At 38.6% G+C, this 26,212-nt stretch overlaps 1 protein-coding gene across 1 annotated transcript; it reads right to left on the bottom strand.

Annotated features, from left to right (window-relative positions):
* Nucleotides 1–1,231: 1,231 nt before the first annotated feature.
* On the bottom strand, nt 1,232–23,521 carry LOC116174738 (follistatin-related protein 5-like). The gene is made up of 20 exons (XM_031492712.1): nt 23,466–23,521; nt 23,338–23,407; nt 23,061–23,279; nt 22,764–22,936; nt 22,601–22,711; nt 22,415–22,549; nt 14,901–15,033; nt 14,567–14,851; nt 14,406–14,503; nt 14,216–14,357; nt 14,107–14,160; nt 13,927–14,048; nt 13,738–13,875; nt 13,578–13,688; nt 13,419–13,526; nt 13,222–13,375; nt 2,508–2,708; nt 2,314–2,460; nt 2,175–2,264; nt 1,232–2,126 (listed from the first exon to the last, which is right to left on the bottom strand). The coding sequence occupies exons 1-20, from the start codon at nt 23,514–23,516 to the stop codon at nt 1,987–1,989; spliced, it is 2,682 nt and encodes an 893-aa protein (XP_031348572.1). The 5' UTR covers nt 23,517–23,521; the 3' UTR covers nt 1,232–1,986.
* Between the last annotated feature and the right edge of the window lie 2,691 nt (nt 23,522–26,212).

The following is a 26,212-nucleotide window of genomic DNA, read 5'->3' as shown; positions in this document are numbered from 1 at the left end:
GACAATGAACCTATTTGGTGTAGTATGAAACCTCAATTGTGGCGCCAAAATACACTTTCAATGTCATCCAAGAGCAATTAGACAAGGTCCCGGTCAATGAACCCATTTTTGCAAATTATATTTTCAAGGTCATCCGAGGTCAATGACCTCGTTTTCTATGTAGTGTCTAATTACATTATCAAAGTGAGTTAAAGTCAATGGTCTCATTTTTATGTAATTTAAATACATTCTCAAGCTCATCCAAGGACAATGAACCCATTTGGTGTGGTATCAAATTACGTTTTCAAGGTCATAGAAGAGCATTTGTGATGTGGTGTTTAATTACATGCTCGAAGCCATTGAAAATCAATGAAGCAATTTTTTTTGTGTCAAATTATATTTTCTAGGGTATACAAGGTCCATGACCCCATGTATTGCGGTTTCAAATTACATGTTCGAGGTCATCCAAGTCGATAGACCCATTTTCTGAAAAACCAAAACACCGCACAGTGGTGAGCACTACACGCAGGGCTGCCAGCAAATTTAATTTGCTACACGGACACTTAGTTAGGAAATTTACCTACAGGCGTCTGTTACACAATTGGTCAGGCAGAATCTGTTATACAGGGTGTTTCGAAATTCGCGCACACGGACTATGGGATGGTGTTATACGACAAAAACTGAACAAAAAGTTCCTCTACCAGCTTTCCATCAGACCGCTATTTTTCGAGCTACCGCGGTTTTAAAAATCTCCGCCCCCCCCCTACGCTGCGCCACTGGTTAAGCTTAATAATAACACATTTTTAAAAACAAAAGAAGGTTCAAAATAAACTATAATTATGACGAGTACGTAATTACAACAGTTGTTCAAAATGTCCGCCGTCTGCTAGTAAACAAGCTTCAGCACGTCGAAAAAAAAGTGCCGGTCTGATCAAATACTGGTAGAAGAACTTTTTATTCAGTTTTCGTTGTATAACACCATCCCACAGTCCGTGTGCGCGAATTTCGAAACACTCTGTAACATCTGAAAAATTCTTTTTCTGAATAAGTAGTATTATTTTAACCGCGAAAAGCTGGTAGGTAAGGTCGGATGGCAAAAAATTAATCGATTCAGAAAGCAAAGGGATTTTGAATTATGGAGTTAATAAACGAATCTTTTATTTGCAATAATTACATTTTAACGCATTTTGTACTGTAACTGTTAGAAAGAGCAGCTTATGGTATTGGAATAAGTATAGAAATAAGTATAGAACACTCTTTAAATATAATTATTTATACTTCTGTAAAAACAACTTTGCACCACCATATCTATACAGAAAGCATTATTTCTGTTATAGTATACAACAAATAATATACATTCTTCAAAGCTTCTTTTTAAAGGCATTATATAGAGAAAAGCTAGCGATGTATGTAGGTAAGTAGGTACCAAATTTACATAAGGTTTTTGGTTATACTACAATTAGGGCGATAGGCTAAAAGCTAAATTAGTTTTTTTTTCATTGAAACTAAATCTAAGTGATGACTAGAGGAAACGTGATTACTTTACATTAAATAATAAAATAGTTACTATCATTTGATTTTTAACAATTAAACACCAGTTGCGGACATCTTTCTATTTTTTTTTAAAATGCCCAAACCGTTTCAGGTGAAAATACTGTAAATTATGTTTTTTTAATACTTTTATAAAATTTTCAATTTATCACAAGACTACATTTATTACTAAAACAACTTGTTTTATTAAAATATTCAGTTCAGATTTATAAATCACCGATTATTTGGACAGATTTTACAAAACGCACCCTTAGTTACGCGTACATGGGTCAGTGATTAGTGTGAGTGTGTTATGTTCACTTTTATCTACATGAGGTCAGTGAGGTGACAACAATTTCCATTTTCTACATGTCTTGCAGCACTTTCCGTTATTTATATATGTATAGATATTGAAAATAAATTATTTCTTAATGATTTTATACAAAAGTTTAAAAGTAACGGTATATGTCCCTTATTCTAGTGGTATTTTAATACAGTCCATACTACAGCGCTTGGATGTACAACTGCACCTATTTCACAATTTATTGTTCTTGATCTTCCGTTTATTACAAATAGCGCCTCATTGGCCGGCGTTACCATGTACTGCCCAAACAGACCTGGAAAAAAACAGGATAGTCCCGGTGTTGTACTATGAATCATCGTACCCGATCCCTTGATGAGTCTCACTGGATTTCCCCATTTAGCTAACTGGGGAGCGATGGCCTTACCGACCCCGGTTATGATTTCTACTTTACCTGGAAGATCTAATTATTCGGACGTCGTCAACCAAATTGTTACACAAACCTGTTAACAAGTTCAGAAATAAAATATCCTCCTTATCGTTTGCGCTCGCGTAAATATCATAACTGTGCGTTGTCTGGCTGGGGTAGAATGTCAAACCGGAAATGTTAAGCGTCGTTTTAACGTCGAAGGCAAACGAAAGACCGGTCGCTGAAATTAATGTCGGTTATTCGCTGACGAACGGCGTGTCCACTTACGTGTAACTTCTTGCACGATTAGCGTTGTGCCCTTTTCGGTTCGATCCAGTGTAACTAACTTGCGAGAGTCGGACGATATGTAAGGTACACCTGGCAGACTTGGTTTGCTGCTGACGACCGTGTCGGTTAAATAATCTAAGGTTAACTGTCCGGTGGGCCGACCGGTTATTGGTTCCAAGCACTCCATCACGACCAATCCATCTGGAACATTTATAATCAACGTTATGGGGAAAAATTAGACGACAGAACAACGTTCGTTATGCATAACCGTAGCAAATGGAGGCAGTCAAGAAAGGCACCGTAGACCATCAATTCTTAATCGACCAGGTCAAGCGGAGAAAGTGTTAATAAATATAACGAAGACTCATATGCTCACATTTTGAGATACGTTACTGATAATTGGTTCAGCTGCACTTGATACACTCCTCCGAGTATCAGTGCACGAAAACAACTAGTAAAAAAAACCCTTTCCGGGACCTCAACTACCGGAAAAACTGCGCGGGTGCTGCATTAGCGTCTATATGCATTTCCGGCGGTTTGCCTGGATACGGGCCCAGCTTATTCAGCCCTTCATTTTAATCTTGCGTAAAGATTTATACGCGTTCATTTAAGATATGTATTATTTCCATTGTGAATATTGTAAGAACATTTCAAATAACCGTTTTGGTGATTTTGTTTATTTATTTATTTATTTATTTATTTATTGCCCCAATTGCCCAATAAGTTGTTCTATACTACTCCGGTATTTACCTTACGAATTAGGAAAACTGCAGGAAAACCTAATTCGGAGTAGCCGGCAGAATGCTCGAAACTGATCTAAGGAAAATCCCATCTCTGCCACAGATGAAAAATTCACCTCAAACCAGGTTCGAACACCCGACCTCCGGATTTATACCCCAACGCTTCCACCACTGAGCTATAAAGCTCAATGCAGTTTTTTTCATAAATGATAAGAGATCAACGTTCATCTCTTTGACTTTCTGGATCTGTCTCATTTTTCTACAAATGATTTATTTACTAAAGTGCACTCTCTTTTAGCGGACACATTTCGTTACAAAATGAGAACCGTTCTGTAAATAAAGATCATGCGGAATAAGTGTTGTCGCCGCCGTTACTAAGTTACCGTAAGTTTTGCTTTTTTTAGAAGCTTAATTGCAACAGATACTTATGAAATCAACGTTATATTGATTTTGGACGTATAGCTAATTAAAATGAATATGGCTTTTCATTGTAACGCGTGGTGTCGCTTGCCGTCGTAATTTTGCTGGAGTGCAGCCAGTAGCGGCAGATGTATGAAAAAGCGAGACCAATTTCAAATATAGCTGTTACCAAAAGGCACCACTTTTCCTCATATAAACCCAAAACGTTGAATTTCTCGAGTCAAATCAACTCTATATGAAGCGACGGATGAAGAGAGAGACAACGAACGAAAGCCAAGATTTGATTGTCAACTGGTAAGGTTCTTTCAACCTTTTCCTTTTTCCTCATTGACTTTGTGCAACAACGGGCAATGAATGAAGTTGTAATCAATATCGCCAATTCATCGCCCAAGAGAAGAAAGCAGTGATGTAGTAGAGTAGGGGATTGGATTCGCGAATGAGTCGGAAAGAAAAGCAAGTGTTCCAATATTTTGGCCGGAGTCGATGCTGGTGGCAGGTTTTGTAACGGGCGCTATGATTTTTTGCTCCTAATTTAGAGGACATTCAGTTATTATATAAAAATTCATATTGTATCGTTAACGTGTTCATTTATCACGCAAAATCATGCTAGGTTAACTAACGCACAGCTATTTCGAGTTTCACCATAAATCGAAAGCTTTCCATTTATTAATGGTCATCCAAATGAGCAGCTCATTATTTTATAGACTGCTTCGCGTTGTTATTTTGAGCTGGCTAGTTAACCGTTGCTATTGTTTACGAAAAAAACAATCATTGGAGCTATGCTCGATGCGTTTGAATCCGCAAGCAGCGCGGGACATCGACTCCCGACACCCATCTGTAGGCGTCCTAGCCAAGATAAGTACGTCCGGCGGCATTCCAAGGCAATAAGTCACAGATCTTCACTATTTCCGTTTTGTGTGAATTATCAGTGAATTAGATTAAATCGCGTAAAACTTCTTCGCGCTTTATTTAATAATTTAGAAATGCTTATTAAGCATTACTTCTTTTATTCTTTACAAAAATAAATTGAATTATTTGGCCAGTAAGTATATTGGAGTTTAGTAAGGAAATAGGCTTTTGTTTTTTAGGGCCACTGTAAGAATTTGTTTCATTTCATTTATCATAATAAATGTATTCAGTTTGAGATAACCTCTTGTAATTTTCATAACATTAATAATTCCTTACAATGGGAGTAAAAAGGATGCTCTAGAAGCACGCTATCATTGAAGTTGCGTAATCTATCTAAATATACTTAAATTTTGATTATTAATGAGATTATCAGTAAAATCCTCTGACTTAGCCTGGGAAGTAAAAGTACGGAAGGTAGATCTAAACGTACTATAGCGAAAGAAATAAGTTTGCAAGAAGAATGTCATACATCGAACCATCGAACCAACGACGGTGTAGGCCGGTGGTAGAGCGTTGGGCTACATAGCCGGTGATCGGGTGTTCGAACCTGGGCTGAGGTTAGAATATTTCATCTGTGGTAGAGATGGGAATTTAAGGAGTTTTTAAGGTTATGCATTATACAGTGTGCTCAAGATAAGGATGTCTATCATGAGGATCCTCGAAACCATAGAACTTACGACGATGGTCAAATTAGATAAATATGCGCAATTAAAGAGTTATTACCATTGTTTAAACAAAACTAGAAAATTCCGATTACTTCCGAAAATATACCAGAAAAACCGAAATTTACCGATTTCGTTTTTTTTCTGATGGTTGAATAGATGGAAAAAAAATATAAAAAACACCCATAAAAAAGTACATACTGTATTGAGTAGCATACTTTATAACCAAAACAACGATATGCGGCACACAAAAAAAAAGTTGGAAACTGTTGGTTTCAACAGGATGGTGCACCAGCGCACAATGCTGCTAATCGGGTGAGAATAACCATCAGACAATTTTCTTGGAAAATAAAAAAATTTCTCCGATAGGTATTCTCACACGATTAGGGCGTTGTGCGCGGGTGCACCATCCTGTTGAAACCAACAGATTCAAACATTTGTTTTTTTTGTCCCGTATATCGTTGTATTCGTCCCAAAATATGCTACTACTACTTTCGGGCCATATAAAAAATAAAGTTGATGATGATTTCTCCGAAACATAACGTTGTCTATATGTGGCTATAGCATCATCAAAAAAAAATTTGATTAGAGAAGAGGTCTCAATATGGCGTTGTGATTAGGGCCTCCTAAGGGTTTAATCCACCACTGTATATCCTACGAAATCCATATATCGGTACCAAAGATGTACTTAAATTGTTGTCGATCCTCTTGTGTAGAGTTAGAAATTAAAATTCGATAGATCTAAATGTAAATGAATCTTGGAACTGGTATAAGAACAAAATAGCCCCATTTACAACTTTTACTAAATGTTTGACAAAAAACGACAGCTCGATCGTTACAAAAAGCTAAAACTTTGCTAACAAGGCGCATATCGCCGTTGTATTTGTGAAATAACCTCTCTATAGTTTGAGAAATGTTTAGATAACTTCGTGGATAGCTCTCGGATAAAACTTTTTGTGCCTTTAAGGTCTGTTTATAAGAATACCTCTTCGAAAAGTGTTTGTTTGCGTTACGAAAGCTCTATTCAACTTTATATAATTAACATACATAAATAATTGCGAAATTAAAAATTCATTTAAATTTGTTTTAGCATTCATATTTTATCGTGAAGTTAGTGGAAAAAAAATCATTATACAAGATCTAAAGCATCATTAAGTTTTGAAAAATATAATGTTTTGCAAATACACTAATGGCAAAAATGCAAAAAGAACTTTGTATTTGTTTCGTTGAAATACTGATATTCTATTACCATCTTTTGTAAATTATGACCTATTTTTCACGAAAAAGTAGAGGTTTTCCGCTATAAATATGTGTATAGGCGATTATTCGTCACAGTATGCAAGCCCAATTCGTTCGGTATTGTAGAATCACGAATATGTGTCGATTACAGAGCTTTAAATGGCAAAACCGTTAAGGATATAAGTACCCTTTATTAATTGATTTCAAAGTTGCACAATTCTTTTTCAACAGGTTGCGGTAGCTAAGAATTCGATTGACACTGGATGCCATTCGAATTAGTAAACGCACCTTCAGTATTCAATCAAGATTCAAATGAAGGTAAAGAAGTATAGTTTGTGAAGCAGCGTTAGTTTGGTGTTTGTGTTGTTACTGTTCGTTTGACCAATTGACCGGAGATTTTGGATTATTGACACTTTAAGGTAATTAAGATTTGTTTTACTTAATTTGTCTATCGATCGCAGGTTTGCGTGGTACGTGTTTGTTGTCCCTGAGTGCCTGTTTTTCTTTCAGTCTGATTGTTTTATGTCAAATAAATTTGTTTCATCTGTAATTGATTTATTTTGTTATTAATCGAGTTTTTATGTTCTATATCGTACCTAGAATTCCATCAGGTGTCAATTAAAAATTGGTTAATTAATGAATGGAGGCTGTACGTGCCTTAGAAAACTTTTAATTCTTTCTTTTAAAGGTTTTGATATTACCTGTACTTAATTGAATTAGCTGGACAGGTGTCTTGTGGGTGGCTTAGTGACGGTTTGCCATTGCACATTTTCATTTCTTATTTGGCGTCCAACGTGGGGCACATAGCAGTATATTGAACTATTTATAATAGTGAATGTGTGGGTCTATCTACAGGAAAGGAAAAAAATTTCCATTTAATATTAAATAACGAGAATCCTCCAGCTGGGTTCAATTGATATTTTGAAATTGTAAATTCCTAGTAATGGGGATAGTGATTTTCATTTTTTGGTCAAGGGTGAGATAAGCTACGATCGGGCATTTCAGTCTTGATATGTAACTACCCGTACAATCTACATGCAAGGTTTCACAAATGTAAAATGAGCTGCAGGAATAATAGAACGTCATCCCTATGGAAGAGAGTCAAATTCCTCCATCCGTATACCTGATAATTATTTTAAAGGGGACATTCAAGTAGGAACCTTCACTACTAATACGAGAAACTATGCCGTCTGTTATTAGTAAAGTGATAATAATGTGAGAAATTAAAAAAATTTCTGAGACATTCGTCTGAATTCTTGCATTCGAGCGATTTAGGTTTTCTTAAAAGGTTGCTCCACGTCCCTTAATTAACTTTTCCGCGACTGATATTTCACGGAACAGGGCGGCCAATTACTTTTTCAATTACTGCGATGAGATACAAGAACATCAAATAACGAATAAAGGAAAAAAACCATAAAGGTATCATAAAAAGAAATGCGGCGAAAATAAATTAGCTTTACGAGTTCATATATGTGAATTCGTATATTTCATTTTCAGTGAATTTAAGGGCAGGAGAAAAAATAATTGAGAAAATTAGTATACTAAGTATTGTTTCTAAAATAAGGAACGTTTTCTCAAGTTCCACTCCATCTCGACCTCTTCAAACAAAAAGGATTTCAAATATAAAGTATTTTCGAAATTGATTTTGTTTTGCGAAAGTCGCAGCGTCCGCATTTAACCGTTGAGGTCACGAGGAATATAATTCACATCTAATTAGCTAAAACTCTAATATCAAAAAATCCAATCCAATAAAAGCTTCATTCACTAAAAGGAAGGTTGCAATAAATGAGTACTGGTATGACAAACTGCGCCAGCCAACAGTAATTTCTATACCTGATATAGGTAATAAACTAAACTAAAATAACATGATATTCATATAAACCCTCGTATAAAGACATAACATTTCACAATATGGATTATTAAACTTTATTCCATCGAAACTGAAGTTGGAGAGCAAAGTTTGATTATTTGGCACCCAACGCGGGTACATTATGTTAATTACTTGGTGTCCAACGTGGGGCAAAATTCAGTGGTTCTGCTATCGGTGAAGTTATTTGATATTATGATCACTGACATATGGCGCTTGCCTTTACCGTCCTCTCGATAAGTGTTCACTAATGGTAATCGAATTCTATGACCTACGTCATAGCGGACGAAATACAGGGGGTATACCTACCTCGAGTAAGAGAATGGAGATGTCGTAGAATGAATTGAGAGCGATAGGTGTGGGAAGGAATTGATCGGCGGAATGAACCTCCTATGGAACGAGTGCGAGGGCAAATCCAAGCGAAAGATAGAAAAAGTGGAGGATCAAATAGAAGGAAGTACTCTTTTCTCCAAGTGGGTGGTACCTACGAGTGAATTTACCGGAAAAAATGGTACCAGTATAACTTCACGACTCGTGGTAGACGAAATTCGGGATATGACTTCAAAGGCCTGCGAGAAAAAGAGACACGAAATGGCTGTAAGGTAACTGACGGCGCCGTAATGTGTCCAGAAGATCTGGGCAAGGAAGCAATTAGGAAGAAAATAGATGATTACATAACGGTTGATGATGTCTAGGCGGCAGTTAAAAGAGAATGGTCGGAAAACAGCACAAGAGGCGAAGAGGTCCACCCAAGCTCATGGCTCGAACATGAAGTCAATAGGAAGAAATGTTGCAACTGCGGCAGCGAATGGTACTACAAGCAAAGCTGTCAAAACCCAAAAAAGTATTCAATCTGCTCCATGGTCAATGGTATCTCCTAAGTTTAGAACTGCCATAAGCAATGCAGAGAGCAACCGGGGCCAATAAATCAAATTAGTGAAAAATGTGAGAATGTGGGAAAATGCGTACCGTGTCTGTCATGAACTCAGAAGGCCTTCGGATAGAGGAGTGATAAGGAGGAACTGGTGACTATCTTGACGATACTTGAACATGTATTCTACCTGTTAGTGCATAACTCATTGTCACAATGTATTTTTGCAAGAAGGTAGAATTGTCTTGGTCAAATATTTGCACGAGAATCAATAAATCGTTAAATTATTTTTGTTCTGCCTATTCTTTCAAAGATGTTTCAATTTCTTTGGATTTTAAACTGTTAACACTGCTTGGAGGTACACGATGAGGAAGCACGATGTACGAAACGAAGAAATGTTTCAACTGCATCAGAGAAGGGCACTACATGGAAAGCTGTCAAACACAAAAAAGTGTTCAGTCTGCGAAGAGAAAGGTCATGTCGATGGTCAATGGCATATCCTAAATTTCGAGCTGCCATGAGCAAGGAAGAGAGCGACCGGGGTCAATAAATTAACTTAGTGAAACATTGAACTGTCACTGTTAAATTGGTAACAGTTCATTTTTTTTTACATTTGTAGTACTACTTTTTCAGATGAACGTTAAGCGATGGATCCAAAGGGAAATCTGTTACCATCGTGACGAAACATTGACAAAAATTGTAACCTAATTCTATCGATTTGGCGGTGCATAGGGGAACGTTTAAATTCTTAAGTTTGGTTTCGTCTATTGTTAAGACATCTCAGGACAGGTAAGTTACAAAACCCACAATATCCTGCTAGGTGCCATATGAGACTACGTGTTTCCTGTCTATATTTCAGATTAACAACAGACGTTTTCAGATTGAGCGGAGTCGAAATATCCTTAAAACGTGGTCTCCCTGATCGTGCTATTAGCACTACGTTTTTCATACAAAATGGGTGGTCACAAATAGGGGGCACTGTAGTTGTGAGTATGTGAATCTCAGGGTAAACTAAAGTCTCGCTTACTGCGAGAAGCTTTAAATACTCTTCATTATCTTCTATACGTCCACAAATACTTTTTTTGCGATTTTTAGACGATTAATTAATTGACGTTTGTTCGTTAACAGGTTGACAGTCTGAAACCGTGTGTGATCGGATAACTTCGGGCAGACTCGTTTACTTTGAGACTCACATACCCAGGCGGTGTCCTTGATCATATAAGTTACAATTAGCAGTCCATGTACTGCTGGTCTAAGATCCGGACTCGTAAAGGGAGGTAAGTAGATATACAACGCCTAACCAGTTCAAGGTCGCTCGCCACCTTACGGTGACCGTGGGAAGTAGATCATGGTGAAGAGCGCGTGTCATGTGCCGGTGTTTAGCATGCGATTTCAAGGTAATTAAAGGTCACATTTTTGTGCTGTCATACTTCACATTCAACATTTCCAAAGGTCGACACCATGTTGCGGTGCTGCATTTTGATCTCAAGGTTATTAAAGGTCAACTCCATTTTTGTAATGGAATCTATTTTATTTTCAAGGTCATCAAAATTCAATGACCTCATTTTTTTATTTTCAAGGTTCGCGTTCACGTTCGGGTTCACGTTATGAGTGCAAACCATCGTTTGTGGAATCCTGTCGAAACGCGAATCGAACCCTAAACATGAATGCGAACCCAAACTTGAACGCAAACTCGAACGTGGTTGCGAAGATGGACGTGAACGCAAACCCGAACGTGAACGCGAACGCAAATACAAACCGCACAAGAAATGCCATTGACCTTGAAATAAGATGACAAAAATCAGTCATTGAGATTTGATGACTTTGAAAACAAAATAGATATTACAAAAATGGGATCATTGACCTTTAATAACCTTTGGAGTAAAACGTGGCACCGCAACAAATGGAGTCATTGACCTTCAATGACATTAAAAGCAAATGGGCTTCAAAAAAGGGAGAGGAAAGACCGACTGTATATCTGTATTACACAGATTGGTGGAAAAAGAATTGGATTAAAAAGGAAGGAAAGGAGTTTGCGTTTTTCAAGGACTTAAAGGCAGCGTTTAACATAGTAGGAAGGGAGAAAGTGCGAAAGATTAGAAAATAAACAAGAAGTTAAATGACAGATTCAAGGAACTATATGATTGAGAGTAAGAATAGTTATGGAGATATAAATGAGCAAGAGAGAGATGCGTACTTAGCCCAACCTTAGTTTCTACTAAAGTATTAAAACAGAGCCAAGGTGGAGGGATAGTAGTGAGATTTGAGAAAAGCAGTGGATGGAAAAGGGGGGCAGAATGGAAATGGAGAGAGGAAAGGATGGAAGAGATCAGAGAAGTTAAATATTTAGGGTACCACGTGCGAAGAAATAATGGGGCAGATGCGCAGATAAGAGAAACTAAGGAAAACGGGGTTGGTGGTGATGAGACAGGCGTGGGGAATAAGAGAGAAGTTTTTCAAAAATGGCTTCAGAACAAAACAAATATAAGTTGTGCACAACTCTTGTGCAGATAATAAAGCGCATTGTTTAACCGAAGTAGCTTTTCGCATGAAAAGAAGATACTATAAATGGGTATTAGGGTTAAACGGCAGACACCGAATTGTATACTAGAGGAGGAAGCAAAAATGGAGAAGTAAGGATAGCGTCGGACAAGGAGTGAAAGAGGAAGTGAATAAGTGAAAGAATGTATATCAACAAGGATGAACACAAGAAAAAATGAGGGAGAACAGAAAAAATATTAGGAACGAAATGGATACGAATGGGCTGAAGTTGAGAGCAGGAGAGAAATAGGAGAAATGATGGAGAATGAGTTGGCAAAAAGGCGCCGGGATGCAGAAATAACAGAGGGTGAAGATAGAAAACGCACGAGGATGTAGTAGTTACAAAAATCTAGTAGGGGAGTGGTTATCAAAATCCCAATGGGAGGGAAGGAAAAATATTAAAATAATGGCAATATTCAGATATGGAAATGGGGAGAGAGAGAACGAGAAATGGAGACAGGAAGAACAAAGAAAATGTAGAATCTGTGGAGTGATGCACTGGTAGAGAGGGGGAGGGGTGGTAAAGGGGATGAGGGTGACATTAGTAAGTAAAGAACATAAAGGGAAAACACTTCCTTAGGTTTACGTTGTTATAATTTAAATTGTAAAAAGATTTGCCCTTTCGGTGTCAAAATAAATTTGATTGATCTGTTCATCTAATTAATTGACGTCAGTGTTCCTCATTTGTTGTTGTTTGCAGATATGTAATAAAATCAACTATCCCTTACGTACCTAATCACTTACGTAACATTGACTATTAATTTTAGAACTTCAATTCTTTCCCATTACCAGCCATAATTAGAATCAGCTATTTTCCTTTCAATGAGACCTAATCTGAAATGATGCAGTATTCCAAGGTTGGAATCGCTGTATGCCTAAGGTAAAGTTTATTTTTCTATTTGTATTCAATACAGACCGATTTCTCAAGGATATATTGATAAAACGGAATTTTGCCGTTTAAACAGTAAACAGGAACATTCCTTAAAGACTGGGTCGGGTCATTTTTAATCGGTCTAAAAACTTTGAAAGGACAATTTCCAGTGTACAAAGTATTCATATTGTGTGAACCCATTTAAAAGAAGGTAAAAGTTTTCTATTTAAATTTAATACTAAGTTACGGAAGCCTTCTAACTGAGTTAAATATATAAATTTGTTGTTTCAACGATTTTTTGGTGCATAAATGAAGGCCAATTTTGATTGGTTTAAAGTTTTTATTGTCTTTATTTGCAATCAAAGTGGCTTAAGGCGGAAGAGAATATTTTACAATTTTACGTTTGGAAGCAATGGGTCCATTTTCCCAACGAAATTGTATCAAAGTATTTCCGTACATGTAACAAGTCTAATTTAACTATTTCAACCCGTTACTGCCTAGTTTTTTTCCTGTCAGGAGGCTATCCGAGATGGTCTACCCTTACCTGTCTTGGTCCTCATAGTGATCATCTGAAAAGGACTCTTAGGTACTTACATAAGGCAGAGAACTGTATCTGTGCGGGAACACAATTGTATGGGGTAAGATCAACGGATCTTACATATCTCAAATTAGCCAAATCGAGCTTGTAAAGTCCTCTTTGATTTGTATGCGTCACATACCCGTACTTAAAACTGTAGTGCGATAGTTCCTGAAACTTGGAAGTTATCGGCAATCGAATTGTGTATAGATACCTGATCCGCTGACGGAATATACAATCCTTTCACTAAATCAAATTGTCCATCGATAGGCTCGGGGTGGACGGTGTGATGTTTACGTTTTTGACCAGCGTCACGTATAACCTACATGATAAAACTGATTAGTAGGTACCTAATGAATGTAAATTAACATACCTGGATGGTCTTGATGCCCGTGTCATTAGTCGACCTCCAATTTAAAACCCAAACCTGATCTAAATGCGGAATATAATATAAATCGACAGGGTATTTGTCCGTAGAGACGACCTAAAATAATACTCTCACATCATATATCACGCTGTAGTTGATGTATTACGTCAACAACCACCATTTGTACTTTTGATATTATTATGACACGATCGCGATCGGGTTGGGATGCGTAAACGTATCTATTCGCAACATTTACAGCACGTCCCCAAGTACATTTAATGCCCTTATCGCCGCACACATATTCCTAAAACCGCAAAAATAAACATGACAAATTAGTTTGGAACATTCAGATTACTTGTGTGCCCGGAATAATGTCGGTGGATTGAATTTGATGATAAAGTCTGCAAGTGGATGGCTCGTAAACTGATACACCCCATTCGTGGAACGCGAAAAACCTACGTTCCTCATTAGGAGCCGCTGAAAACGGATTTGCATACTTATTCGGTTTGCTTTACTGATTGTGCATATTACGTACTTGGAGTTGGCTGTTCCTGGACGACCAGCGAGCTAATGTCCCTCGTTAAACCCCCTGAAATTCATTCAAACGTAGAAATTGTTACCATACAGACCACATTATTTTCTACCTATATTTGTAGCCTGGCACATATACGCTCCGGTATCGGCAAAGTTGATGCTTTTTATTTTCAGCGCCGTGCCATTCCCAACTATTTGATATTTGTGTGCGTTCTCCAGTCGGAGTGGCTCATCATTTTTCAACCACTCAACCTGAAAGATGAATATTTAGATTTGAAAAATACGAACGCGCCAAAATACCTTTGGGAATGGCTCCCCGGCTACGTGACAATACATCGTTGCATCTTCGCCGGGTCTTTTCGACTGAATCCGCGGCGTAACATGCACTTCCGGAATCGCTAATAAAAGGGAAGGATGAAATATTTAAGTCCGCCCATGCATTATTCAAATGCGATACTTACTGTGTACGGTAAGGACGTGAGTTTGTACGACGTCCTTATTCCTTTGAGCGTGGCAAGTGTAATTTCCGGCGTGTTGTAGCTGAATTCGCGTCAAGTATAGACTGCCATCATTAAAGACTCTCACTTCCTCCTCATTTAACGTGGATAAATCAAGCTGATTGCGTCTCCACACTATCGGAGGCACAGGTGATCCGGTCACATCGCACTTGATCTCGACGTTGTCGTCAACCCTCGCCGACAAGTGATTGGTTTCGAGCGCCTTGTCTAATGAAACGACCGAAACGCCTACAACAAAAAGTTGACGTCGTCGTTTTCTTACCATTCCCTTACTTACTGTACAATTTACTGAACGCCGTGTAAAACTCGTTTATGCTTAACTTTCCGTCGTGGTTAGTGTCGTCGAACTTAATCATGCTCGATAGTGTACAGCCGGTCGTCAATGTTTCGAAATGCTCCTGGGACGTTATCTAAAATTTAAACTGCGCTCAGCAACTGAATTACAAATGGCTAAAGTGGGAAACGACCCCGCCGATATCTTATGACTAATTCGTGCTGGAAGCAACGCTATCCATTGTGCCGCGACACATACGGACTTATTAATGAGTCAAGTTCGTGATTTGTGCAGTGTATTTTGACAAAACTTTTTGCAAGTATTATGACCGCTCACTCGGCATTTCAACTTCGTCGTCGGGTCGTTTCTATACGTGATTATATAGCATAAATCAATGTCAATAAGCGCAAAGGATTCAACAACGTTATTTATAACTTAGCAGTACACCAACGTGTTTTATTACATTTAAACTCATTCAAATTTGGTTGTAATCCCAATCTAGGAAAGACAACACAAAATTACTGTGACATGTAAAGTAATCCAAAATAGCATGAATGAAGGGATACGGGTAGCAGCCTTGCGGCACCAATACCCATTGATTAACCCATTAATGGACAACCTCCAAGTTGACGTTTATTATATTTTAGACGTTTCCGATGATATATTTTCTCAGCAACCAAACAAGACAAAACGATGGTTCTTACTGTAAATTTCATTTAAATTTCAATTTCATTCTTTCCCCGCTGTGCCATATCTCTGCGGTTAGGCAACACATCTTGCAGAAGGTCTACCGGCATGACAATGCTATGTATAAAAGTCCTTCGACTTAGGCGGTTCTGCGCGGGCGCCGCAATAGGAAGCTAGTAGATATACTGTACCGAACCTGGCCGAGTTCAAGGTCGCTCGCTACCTGGTAGTGACCTTGGAAAGTAAGCCAAGGTGATGTGTCACATGGCCGTGACCTTGGAAATTAGGTCAAGATGAAAGTCTCGTGCCACGTGGAGGTGACCTTGGAAATTAGGCCAAGGTGAAACTTTCGTGCGATGCGGGCGGTGACCTTAGAAATTAGGTTAAGGTGAAAGTCGCGTGCCACGTGACCGGGGATCTTGGTTGGGGGTGAAATATGACCTATTCACAAATTATTTAGTGTGGATTGCTCTTTTAACCAAAGCGAGATCGTTTCGTGTTTTTGTCTCACTCGTACCGGATGCAAAACCCGTGCTTAACTTTACGAGAGGGAGGAAGCCCTCTAATTAGTTCTTTTTCTGTTTAATATGCGTTTGGATGTGTGATAATCGACCTTAACTTACATTTTTCTGCATTTCATTTAATTGTAGCCGATGCTGGAGCAAAATCATGTTTCTTTACGTGTATGCCAAATACCAGTTTACGAGTGGTTTTTGTCTAAATTTATCAGTAGGTAGATATAACGTATTATACGATTGATGTACAGGGCCTCTCGGATACTGGCGGCTCAGGGTGAAGCTGAAACTATGTCTCTATATGTCGATGGGAAATTCGATTCTTTGACATCCTTATTGTTGGCTGCATAATTACACTGATCACAATTAAAATTGTTGAAAGTAACGTGATAAAAAGTGACGTTTAAAATTATCCTTGCTCTTTAAAGTGAAATAACAATGAATGCAAATGAAATTTTTGCAAGTGTATTTACTTTTACAGTCGTAAAAACTACAATGTTGATTACTTTTGGCGATTGTAAGTTAACAAAATGGCGATTTTGCAGTTTCTTCAGTTCATGTAGGTCCATTTTGTATTTTAGCGTCTTTTTGCTCTCTGTAGTCAGTCAGGTTAGTTGAATTGGATTTGTTTTAATTTTCTAATTCAATTGTCGTATTTGTGCTACATATAACACAAAGGTAATGTACTTTATATTTTTTAATTGAGATTATTACTTATTGTAGATTATGTTGCCTTCAGCTGTTTTGTAACTGAAGATGATCTTTGAATTTGGTTTTAATTGCTTTGAGTGTGAATGTTATTCCTATTTTCATTTGTTTGAGATCGGCCAGTTTTTAATTTTCCGTCGATTGTTTAAACTCATTTACACTCCAATTCTTTGTGTACTTTTTCGCCCCGTGCAGAGGTAGATGCCGAAGTGATAAAGAGACTTAACGGAATTCATCTCGAAATACAACTTTATTCTAAGGTTACCGTATCCAGCACGTTCAGATACCTTCTGGACTGGAATAGGTCCGGCTAATTAACAATGTATTTCATGTACATGTAAGAGACTTCGGAATGTTATTCTTTCACAAATGGGAATGGTTTGGAGGCAGTGGTTTGCCAATAATGATCTGACAAAGGGAAGCCTAAATGTATTAAATGAATTTCAAGGACCCGAGATTTACCTTAACTCTGTATACTAGGATGGATGAAAGTACTAACATTGAAAAGCAGGACGCTGCGAAGAGGAATGCCATTTTGCAGAACTCTTTTTGTCCGCATATTAAGTCAATCAGTAAGTCTACGTAAAACTTATACAGGGTGATTCCTATAGTACCTGCCACCGTTTGGGAGCGTATAGGGGGTGCCTAGGGGAGTATTTTGATATAGGACACTTGGGGTCGGAAATCTAAAATATGGGCGCCAGAACCAAATTTATCTTCTGGAATTTCACGCCTGTATGTAGGCAACCCAACCGACCGACGTTTCGCGCGGAGCGATGCAGAGCGAGTTAGCGCGAGGAAGCGACATGGGAGGGAAGGAGGGAAAACGACAGTCAAAAGCAATAACGTTTACAAGTGTTCAACGTGGCCGCCGTTGTTCTCAATGCACTTCCTACATCTAGCCAACTATTATTATACTATTGCCATAGTGTTTATTCACTTGATACGCGTCGTTGCAGACGGGATTTCGTGGGTTTAAACAAAATTCTGATCAAGTGTCAGCCACACATCGCCGCCTGAGATCGCTCCGTGTGCACCGCCGGCCGGTTGGGTTGCCTACCTACAGGCGCGAAATTCCAGAAGGTAAATTTGGCTCTGGCACCCTTATTTTAGATTTCCGACCCCAAGTGTCCTATATCAAAATACTCCCCTACGCACCACCTACACGCTCCCAAACGGTGGCAGGTACTATAGGAATCACCCTGTATGATTAAAATGGTGCAAAAAAAAATGCAACAATAAGTTGAACGTGTCGGTTGGATTTTATTGAGGTTTTGCTGGTTAAAAATGTGTTGTACAACTACGTTTGATATCCGACAGATTGCATAGTTTATCGGCCTGTCTGGACTGGTGTCGACGCGCTGAAGCAATGCCAGTATTATTTAACGTTGATCTGATTCTCGGGATAGTTTATCATTTTGCATGGCTGTTTGTCTGTCCGTCTGTCTATCCGTCTGTATGTCCGTGTGCACGATAATTTTGTTTAGAGACGTATGATCGTTTTAATTTCCTTCAGGATAGAAGAAAAGTCGCTATTGAATTTCAGCTACGTAGAGAAATTTAAAGAAAAAACAGAACAAGTGGGAGAGAAATACAAAAGAACACTTTAAAAAAGGTAGTACAAGAGCAAAGCGGTGATAGAGGAGGTAGGAAGGGAAGAACGAGTTTTTTGGAGTAAACGTTTTGTGGGAGAACGTAACAGCGCGAGGGGGGGGGGGCGTCTGGGGTGTATTTCATACTTCCAGATCCCTCGGTTCTGTATTCTCCATCAAAATGTTAAGTGCTTACTTAACGCATAATTTTTAGAAAGAGACCATTTAACGTAAGTGAATGGTAAACTTTTGCTACTGGGGGGGGGGGGCGGGGGGCGAGGAAGGAGACTAGATTTAAAGAGGGGAAATTGAGCAGATATTAAAGAGCCTCAAGAAACGGAATGCGGCAGTAAGAGATGAAATAAGAAATGAGGCTTAGATTTTCACCACAGATAGTATCAAGGAGAAGTTGAGGAAAGTAATAAACACGATATAGAAAAGACGGAGCCTATCAGAAGAATGGAAAGAAGAGGTAATAGTGCTGCTTCACAAAAGAGACGACTGTATGGAAAATTATAGGGGAATCACGATAATGACGACTGCTTACAAGGAAGACCACAAAGGGAAACGTGTGAAAGAGGTCCGCGAATTTCTGCAGGCCTACGAAACTGATGACCAGAAATTCTTGGGGATGAAAGGTGGGTCCAGCAGCGGTTATTGTTGGGTTATTGTTGTTTGGATGAAACAGTCACACACCCTTCCTACAGCCCAGACCTATCCCCAAGTAACTACCATCTCTTCCTTGAGTTGAAGAAACACCTGGGTGGGATGCATTTCAGAACCGGAGAGCAGCTCCGAGAACATGTTTCAAGGTACTATGATTCACGCATACAAAACATGGTACAGCGCATGGAAAAATGCATTGATCGGAACGGCGATTATTTATGTAGAAAAATATAGGCAATAGTGTGACCTATGTATTACCTATTCAATGCCAATTTTTCATTGTGAAAGTGATTGGGAACCTTAATTTACGGACAAGTCTTGTGTGTACAACACCATTTTTCATGAATTTGTAATGGAACCGAATTTGCCCGCTAAAATTCGATTTAAATATTCCCTAATCCGTTCCTGCTGCCACGAAGAAATTTAAGATTGCGCTTCGTTTCGTTTCCGTGGAACACGTGTTTTTCTCTTCTGTGTGAAATATAACGCTATACGAGGGAATCTAATGATCCCTATCGACCCGACGACCCGGAGCACGGTCGATATTAACAATTTTCGTTTAGGATTTGCTTAAAAAAGGAGAAATTTAGGCAGATGTATTTGTGTTTTTGTTGAGAGCAGAAGGAATGTTTACGTTTCGAATAGTGAGCGCAGCTTCGACAATTACAAAGGTGACGTAGTCTTTATCTTCACATTGATTGTATCAATCAAGTAATTAACGACATTCCAGTATAGTATGAACTCTACGTAAATATGTTGTTTTCCAATTTACAGTACCTCTTTGTTCCAAGCGCTGGTTTTGCCCGCAAACCCGCAATATGAATTACTGACCGATTTACTGTTTTTATTTATATTTAGATACAGTATGTTCCCTTAAGGATGATATCCAATACAAGTATGCAGAACTACATTTTAATTTATAATTGAATTTATTGCAGCACATTTCGCTTTTGTTTGCATGAATATGTTACTGTTTATTTACAGGGTGCTTCATCTGGGGGCGAGTGACGTACGTTAGGTGGTTGATTGTTACATATTGCACTTGGCATTGAGAATTAATTACTTATACTAATGTTTTGCCACGACATGTTCTTTTGTTTTGTTGTAATGTGATACTTAACGTTATGCTCCTACTATTTATTTGAACCGGGTGATTATGATTATTAATATTTGGCAGGGTGACTTGTTTCGAATATGTACTGTGCTATATTTGATACTGATATTTAATCTCGATTTGACGTAGCAGAGGCCGGCTAAAGTTCAGAACTGACATACGCAGAGATACATGTTTTATGTACTGTTTTTGTGTGTCTTAGAAAAGAGCCATTTGTCGATATTGCTAATCAATCCGTTTAGTCGATCCCTGATATGTAGTGACCGAATATTGGTTTTATGTCAGTCTTTGTTATGCCAGTGCAAATATGTCAATTGTCAAAGCCTACATAAATGCTATAACTTTTGTTTATAACTATGTATGCGTGCGAGTTTGCCGATGGTTGCTCTGTTATTTTTGTTATGTCATGATTTGTCTTTTGATCGGTTACTCATGATGAAGAGCCTGGAGTTCGGTCTTTTATAACTCGGAACTTTATAACTAGTGGGTTGGACTGGCCCTAGAGATATGTAAATGAAAGAGTTGGGGTCCAGCTTAGTCGTACATGAGGGCGTTGGCTAAGCCCGGCCTCACTTGCGCAGGGATCTGCTAAAAGCGTGCGGCGTGTTCTCGTTGTGACCTTTTGTTTTTGTTATCAATATCCTTCCTATGTGAAAGGCTCTGCTGAGAGGGCAACTCCTAGCGTTTTCATATAATACTGACATGTCATGACCAGAGCAACTGAAGACTACTCGGTGTGGGATTTGGACTGGCCATCCAATATTCAAACATATTATGTGAATTTATTGTACTGTTTTTATGATTGTTTTTTTTGTTAGGTGTGTGAAATTTTGATTCTTTAGGAATTCCAGTAGAGCCTGTGATTCGACATTATATTAATTTACTAAACAACCATCATAATATGCATTCATGTCATTACAGACGCTATGAAGTTTGATACTAATTTGTTGGCTGGTTTTTTTCTTGGTCAGTTCTTTTTTTCCCACCCTATTGTTATATTTGTACTCGGTGAGTAACAATTTTCTAAACTTAATCTTGTGATGCGAATTATTTGGATTAAATTTCCGTTTTTAAAAGCATGTACTTGTTTTATTTGTATTCCTTATTTGATCCTCACTCTGACAAGCAACACATATTATCTTGTAGCGACTCTTAAAAACACAACGTAGTAAATGGTCCTATTATTTTGTTATTCTCTCTCGGGGCTGGCCTGGGTACGTCACAAATTTAAAGGCAGCGTTTCACATAGTAGAAAGGGAAAGAGTATGAAAAATAATGGAGAGAGGGAAATGGGAAAATTCGGATCCAGACAATTTTCTCAGGGGAGGGGAGCAAAAGTAAATTTTTTAGTTCGACTGTGCATAGAAACTATTAATTTAAGTAACAACAAAAAGTTAATAGTAGGTACTACATTGCTTAAGCATTATTTGTGAGTTTGTTTTTAAATTAAACAATGTGAATGTTGGAATTACCTTTAATTGTAGAAGTTTATGGGGCACTTGGTAAATTGTCCTTGGGAAATCCGGAAATAGTTCATTTTAAATTTTTTCGTTAATTTGAGCTAGCCGATTGCAATAATTTTTTTGCGAAATTATAAACTTTATGTAATAAAAGCAAAATTGAATGTAACTACCTCGAACTAGCTCGACGACTCAAAGTGGACCTTCCAAAAGATGGCCTTTACAAAATGATTTTTTCCCAGTTACTTATAACGTCCCGGATTGGTCCAAAAGAAATGCACTATATGATCTCTTAATTTTCTTACTAATTGAGACAGAAAAAAATTAAAAGCAAAGAGGGTGCACGCTAATAGAAATGAATATGCTTTAGCAATCACCTCCACTAATGCTTTTAATAAGTGATACAGGTGGAACTTTTTCCTGAAAGGTTTTTTTTACATTCACGCATGGTTTTACAACACGTGAGTCTCGCTTTATCCCAAAATACCCATTCTTTAACAACGCAGTTGAATATAAAAGCAAATTTTTCACCAAAATGAATATTTAAAAGTCTACCGCATCAACAATATTTTACATTAAGAACGTAATACTATGGAGATTTACAATCGAATAAACGTCCAGTATTCATTGCATTCGTTTCGCGCACGGTGATCTGGATAATACCCTCAAACTGCCCGCTTTTAAATGGAAGGGTAATGCATACGCTCTCCGGCCGATGGCCGCTTTAAAATTTTTTCCCACAGCCCATTAGCGAACCCATTTTAATCTTACTTACCGTTTTTAATTCCGATATTTCCAAATTGCCATTGTTATTTTGATCGTAGTGCGAGAACATTATCGAAACTAGATAATCTTTACTGTGATTATCCTGAGACATGAGGCGGGCGTGATTATAAAGCAACAGATTATCCTAAAAACGGCGATGGAAGTAAAATTACCAAAATAATCGCATTTCCCTTACTTTCATTATCTCGTACTCCTGCATGGAGCAGCCCCTCTTGCTCTCTTCGATATCGACGTTAATTTCGTTATCGATTTCCGCGTCTAAATTTGAAAAAGTGTTCGTCGAGACCTAGAAGTTTCTTTTTATCTTTTAGTATTAAGGACTCGCTGTTTACGCTTACAGTTGATGAGATTGTTGTTTCTTCCGCATTAGAGGTAATTAAGTTATCTTCTGTGGGTCGCGAAGGTTCAATTGTGGTGTTGTCGTCTTCTAGAGCTAAGTTTGTGGGTGTTGTTGTTGCTAACTGATTAAAATATAGGTTCGTATGCTCCAGTGTTGGGGCCCACCCTTTCCCTGTAACATCCGTAGTTGAGTGATAGAACATTGCCACTCTCAGTATTAAACAAACCAAAACTAATTTGCATACATTATTATAAATTAAATCGTAGATACAGATTGTGTTGTTCCATTTACATACCGTGTTTAACACAGTGCACCCCGCGCTCTATGCTGATAGCGGTGTTAGTAAGGCAGGCTGCTCTGTGCAGCTCGCAGTGATTTGGATAGATGTGTCCATCAGAACCACACACCAATTTATGATGCACATTGCACTGTCTTTGGCATACACATTTCGCTTCACCGTCCTCTGTGAGTGTGCATTCGTGTCCTTTCATACAGTAGTGCACTAAGCATGGGCCTGATGAACGCAAAGCAAACCCTCAATAGGTCAATGTAAGGGAGCCGAAGTTACTTACTTGTCTCTAATAGGGTGATATGTGTTGTTGAAGACGAAATCGAAAGGGAATCTCTGTGGTGCCTCGATCTCTGTAACAAAATTAATTTACAGTTTCTGTACTAATTAATGCCTAAAAAACAAGCGTACAGACTCGAATATTTCAAACACAAAACCTAATTTAATTCCGAGCTGGTACATATTAGTAAGAAGCTTTTGTATGGCCTGTAACTAGCGGGTTTACTGCCACCTCACAGTAGAGAATGTGCGTTATTCAAATTCAGGGGTAACACGAAGAGATATTAGGGCGTATTGTTCGACTTCAATTACAGTTAAAGTGAAATGACTCGAATTGTCGCAATTTTTAACCTCTAAAGCTTTAGAGCGCGTTGTAATTAATTCTATTTGGGCGTTCTCGGAATATTGTTTATCCTATTTGTATAGGATAATCTTGTTTACTGTCACGTAGCAAACTGGGATGAAGTCGATCTGAGTGTATTTTGAGCTTGGCTGAGAAAGCAATTAAGTTTATTACTTTTTAACCGATATTAAAAGAAAATGTTTACAAGGCAACACAAGTATAAATATAGAGGACGTTTGCTCTTTATTTATAACTTTTAATTTATATTCTGCAATAGTAGCTAAACTTAACTACAGGTAAAGATGTGAGCTTACGCTCGCGATAATTTCAGTTAGATTTAATGGCGACAGCCAGACGGTTTTGAATACCGTGGTCTGCGATAAAAACAGACGCGAGTCGTCGGGTTTACGTTGGTTCCCTTTTCGGTTTTTCAGCACGGTAATGATTACAGATATTAGTTTATTAATCAGCATTGCATCATCATGCTTTGCTTATTCCCAATTATTTGGAAAATAGAACGCAACTTGTTATGATTGCTGGGAAAAATCTTCTTTGGCTCATATAACGGCTGGTGTGCCGCAAGGACCTGTCCTTGGTCCATTACTTTTTATATTATATACCTTTAATTTCCACAAAAGTTTAACTGAGACTAAAATTCATCAATATGCGGATGACATACTGCTCCAGTATGAGTTCAGTAGCCATGATGCAATTCGTACAAATGAGATACTGAATACTGACATATGCAGTTCAATTACAACAGCTGAAAGCCATGGTTTGCGAATCAATTCCGCTAAGTCGTCAGTAATTCTGTTTGGGCAGTCTAGAATCAGAGAGCAGATTAAGTCTCAATTGGAGGTTAGGGTTAATACAACTGAATTAATTGTAAAAGACAGTGTTTGGGTGTTGTCATAGACTGTGACTTACGATTTAAGAAATTTAATACGCTCACATTTCGACGCGAATTCTCCCGCACCTTAATCTCAATTATCTGATGGCTCTCTTCAAAGAACCAACTTCGTACTACTTTACTTATTTGATTAACATCCATCCTCTTACTTACGCCTTTCCCATCAATCAAAACTTATTTGTCCAATCAGAACGCTTGAGATCTATCAAATTACTCCACGTGGAGTAATTTCTTGCAAAGTTAGCAAATCCCAAGTGTGACGTGAGTTAAGATTTTATCTTGATTAAACTGGACGTGGTTCATGTTATGTAATTTGGCTAGATTATTTTTCACATTTGCAAAGTAAACCACTTCACAAATTCTTGTCTTTATAATTTGAAGGTTTTTTATTTGATACTTAATAAGTTGTAATAATTTGAATACGACGATTAAATGTGAAAATTAATCAACTTTATTTATATATGAACCAAATGCAATGTATACTGAATCACCGTCAGGTGCTAAAAGAAAATTCGTAGTTTCTTAAACACTCTGTATAACAAAAATAAATCGAACAGCAAAAAGTTCATACATTAATAAATTTCAGGCGCGAGTCTAAAATTTTACAAGCAGATAGCGTTTCCAAAAACATCAACTTAATGCCAAACGCAAGTAGGTGCTTAAATCGCCTTTAATTAATATGGCACTTGGGAATAAAAATCTCTTCAGTAGTTTTTTTTTGTGAAATGCACTACGACGCTAGTTCAAATAAACGACGAGGCAAACAACAACATTGGCCTCCAGCTGTGTTCTACACGGACCGGCCACAGAATGATCGCTGATCGCCTGTGTTACGACGACTAGGAGAGGGGTTGCAACTTCCACCCCACCATCCACTAGCGCCCTATTGGCCGCGTCGCCAGACGCCTCTACCGGAAATCGTTTATAAGCAGCGCACCGACAGGGGAACTTCACTTGTGCCTGGGCAAACCTACCTTACCCTACACAAGCGACTGAGGCTGGTCGCTTGGGCTCAAGTACCGTCTCCGCACGCCATCACTTCCCGGCTTGACCGTAGTCAAGTCCGGCGCCATCCCACGTGCCAGAAGCGATCTTATATATGTACATATAGCCTCTGTATTATTTGTAAATATTGTGTAATATACGTTTTCAACCTCCGTTTGCCACTTACGTTACCCCGCCCGGTAACAATTGGCGCCCATACGTGTGAGTCAACCAGCAGCATCGCGCTCTGAGGATCTACGCCCACGCTCCCGCGACAGCCGACGCGCAACACCATGAATACGAGGAGCAGGAACACCCCGACGTCCAACTCCGGCGCCGACGAAGGTATCGACACTCAAACAACGGAGATGACCCCGGCAATCAACCCCGGTCTGGACCCGGCAACCCCGTCCAGTGGCGCCCAACACTCTCAACACACCCTCGACATGCTAAAGGCGCTGACCGACGCCCTCCAGAACGCGCAGAAAACCGCATCACCGGACCTACCGACCTTCAGCGGCGACCACCTGGAGGACCCAACAGTCTTCTTCAGCACGCTCGAGCAGACAATCCAAACCACCGACCCGACGGAAAAGTTAAAAACAGCAGCAGCACAACTAAAAGGGGAGGCTGCGAAATGGT

The sequence above is a fragment of the Photinus pyralis genome, unplaced genomic scaffold (genome assembly GCF_008802855.1).
Source record: "Photinus pyralis isolate 1611_PpyrPB1 unplaced genomic scaffold, Ppyr1.3 Ppyr1.4_LG6, whole genome shotgun sequence".
Lineage (NCBI taxonomy): Eukaryota > Metazoa > Arthropoda > Insecta > Coleoptera > Lampyridae > Photinus > Photinus pyralis.
This window is presented reverse-complemented; position numbering and strand designations above follow the sequence as displayed.

Bases quoted from the DNA above. Each gene is read 5' to 3' on its own strand.
- LOC116174738 (XM_031492712.1), bottom strand. From the start codon at position 23,516: ATGTACCAGCTCGGAATTAAATTAGGTTTTGTGTTTGAAATATTCGAG. The intron at 22,550-22,600 runs GTAAGGGAAATG...CGCCGTTTTTAG, and splicing joins AGGAGTACGAGATAATGAAA to GATAATCTGTTGCTTTATAA. The intron at 2,709-13,221 runs GTAAGTACCTAA...TAAATGTTCCAG, and splicing joins GATACAGTTCTCTGCCTTAT to ATGGATTGGTCGTGATGGAG.